General features: G+C 37.5%; 1 protein-coding gene across 1 annotated transcript; it reads right to left on the bottom strand.

Annotated features, from left to right (window-relative positions):
* On the bottom strand, positions 1,089-2,065 carry LOC102189502 (olfactory receptor 5AL1-like). Its single transcript, XM_005690272.2, has one exon. The coding sequence runs from the start codon at positions 2,028-2,030 to the stop codon at positions 1,089-1,091; it is 942 nt and encodes a 313-aa protein (XP_005690329.2). The 5' UTR covers positions 2,031-2,065.

Below are 2,988 nucleotides of genomic sequence, written 5' to 3' on the forward strand. Positions count from 1 at the left end.
ATATTAGAGAGAAATGAGACAAAATTATGGTTTTAAGGTGCTTTATTTTTCATCTCTATTGACAAAGCATTTTATGTTCATAGAGAATGGATAGTTTCTATCTCATTTTTAGAATTTGACCATTAAAATATTTCTGAGATATTTATTGCATGTAAGTCAAATAGGAAAATATCTGTTTTCAAGGAGGAAATAAGACATCAGCAAACTGAGTCACAAAGGACAAAGTCTCCTCTGCCTACTGATATGGAATCATTGTACAAGCATTGATTTAAAAAGTCCTAAATCTGTACCCTTATGGTAGAAAGTGAAGAACTAAAGAGTCTCTTGATGAAAGTGAAAGAGGAGAGTGAAAAAAAGTTGACTTAAAGCTCAACGTTCAGAAAACAAAGATCATGGCATCCGGTCCCATCACTTCATGGCAAACAGATGGGGAAACAATGGAAACAGTGTCAGACTTTATTTTTGGGGGCTCCAAAATCACTGAAGATGGTGACTGCAGCCATGAAATTAAAAGATGCTTACTCCTTGGAAGAAAAGTTATGACCAACCTAGACAACATATTTAAAAGCAGAGACATTACTTTGCTGACTAAGGTCAATTTAGTCAAGGCTATGGTTTTTCCAGTGGTCATGTATGGATGTGAGAGTTGGACTGTGAAGAAAGCTGAGCACTAAAGAATTAATGCTTTTGAACTGTGGTTTTGGAGAAGAATCTTGAGAGTCCCATGAACTGCAAGGAGATCCAACCAGTCCATTCTGAAGGAGATCAGTCCCGGGTGTTTATTGGAGGGACTGATGCTAAAGCTGAAACTCCAATACTCTGGTCACCTGATGCAAAGAGCCGACTCGTTTGAAAAGACCCTGATGATGGGAGGAATTGGGGGCAGGAGGAGAAGGGAGACAGAGGATGAGGTGGTTGGATGGCATCACTGACTCAATGGGCATGAGTTTGTGTGGACTCCGGGAGTTGGTGATAGACAGGGAGGCCTGGCGTGCTGCGGTTCATGGGGTCGCACAGAGTTGACATGACTGAGCGACTGAACTGAACTGAAATCTATGCGCAGCATATCTTTAGTAACAACACAATTCTTATTTTTTATTCAAATACATCTTTTCAATAATTTTTCTCAAAGCATTTTTTACCTCCCAATTCCTCAAGCTGTAGATCAGTGGGTTTAGCATAGGAATCACCACAGTATAAAAAACTGAGGCAAATTTGTCTTTATCTAGTGAGTGGCTTGACTTGGGCTGCAGGTACATAAAACTCAGGGTCCCATAATACATAGTAATAGAAAACAGGTGAGAGGCGCAGGTAGAAAAGGCTTTCTGTCTCCCTGTAGCAGAACGGATCCTTATGATGGCAAAGATGATGAACGCATAGGATATGAGAACAATGAGAAGAGAACAGAAGACATTGAATCCTGCAATCGCTAATAACATTAGCTCTTTGACTCGTGTATCAGAGCAGGCCAGAGCAATCAAGGGAACATCATCACAGTAGAACTGGTTGATCACATTAGGGCCACAGAAAACCATGTGGAATGTAGCCACTGCTTGTATGTATCCTACCAGGAATCCATAAATATAAGAGCTAGTGACCATTTGGATGCAGAGTTTCCTAGGCATAAGAACTACATAGAGTAAAGGGTGGCCTATGGCCACGTACCGATCATAAGCCATGACAGACAGCATCAATAATTCCCAAACTGAAAATGTAATAAAGCCACACACTTGAGCGGCACATGAATAAAGTGACATGCTTTTAATTTCACGAAAAGTGTTTACAAGGGTGTTTGGTGTGATGGTGGAGGAACCGTAAAAATCCACAAAAGCCAGATGACAGAGGAAAAAATACATGGGTGTGTGAAGTTGAGGACTCACTTGTATTAGCACAATCAAACCAAGATTACCCAAGGCAGTAATCAAGTAGATCAACAATAAAACACAAAAGAAAATGAGCTGAAGCTCTGGGTTATCTGTGAGGCCCAAGAGGATGAACTCAGTAACTGCTGAATGATTGCTTTCTGCCATGAAATAAACGATTCTCCAGTAAATCCCACCAGAGCACACACTCTGAATAATCTTGACTCTGTAAGGAATGATTAAGTGTGAGAAGGTATCCCTGGCTCTCCAGGATGTTATGCTAAATTCAGTTAAAGTAGAATCTTGATAAGGACTCTGAATTATGTATAAATTTACTTGTGAATTTACTGTAAAAAATATTGGTCTAGGCGGAAATTCCACTAAGAAGCTGTAAAAGAAGAAAGGGAGAATTTCAACTAAAATTTTATAATCAATACAATAGCAAAGCCTGTGTTGTACTTTCCTTTAAAGGAAAAAAAAAAAAAACCATTCAGGATATAAAGTTGCTTTGATAGCAAATACATAAGCATAATTTCTTAAGTTGTAAATTTCTTTCACAGAACTCATTTTATCATTTCATTAGAATATTAAAAATTAGCAAAATCAAGCATGGAAAGCATAAGTCAAAAATCAAAATACTAACAGCATGTATCTTTGCTAACAGTTTGGTATAATATTAAAATTTTCTTCATTTTGTTTATCTTCATATTCTATTTTTTCAATACATACATAATACTGATATTGAGGAAAACTGCATTGTGAAATTCTCTGGCTATCTTTTCGGAAAATACACACCAGTGAACAATTTTCCAGATTGTAAAATGTTTTCAAATAATTAAGATATGTTTTTAAGCTCTATCTTGAAGTATCAAATTGTCCCAAGTGAATAGCATTTGGACAGCATTTAGAAGAACCTCATTTCACGGAAGATTGATACAGACCCAAGGTGGTTTCTCAGTGCTCAAAAACTGGTACAACTGAACTTGTTCCCATCCTTTCTTAACAGGGCAGAGGATAAGTTAATATGATTTTCCTTTATCACTGTATTGTCTCAGGCTACTTCACATACTCCTTAAAACATGACAAAATAAACATGAGAACTCCTTCCATGTTAAATTTGGATTGA

The sequence above is a fragment of the Capra hircus genome, chromosome 15 (genome assembly GCF_001704415.2).
Source record: "Capra hircus breed San Clemente chromosome 15, ASM170441v1, whole genome shotgun sequence".
Lineage (NCBI taxonomy): Eukaryota > Metazoa > Chordata > Mammalia > Artiodactyla > Bovidae > Capra > Capra hircus.

Bases quoted from the DNA above. Each gene is read 5' to 3' on its own strand.
- LOC102189502 (XM_005690272.2), bottom strand. From the start codon at position 2,030: ATGGCAGAAAGCAATCATTCAGCAGTTACTGAGTTCATCCTCTTGGGC.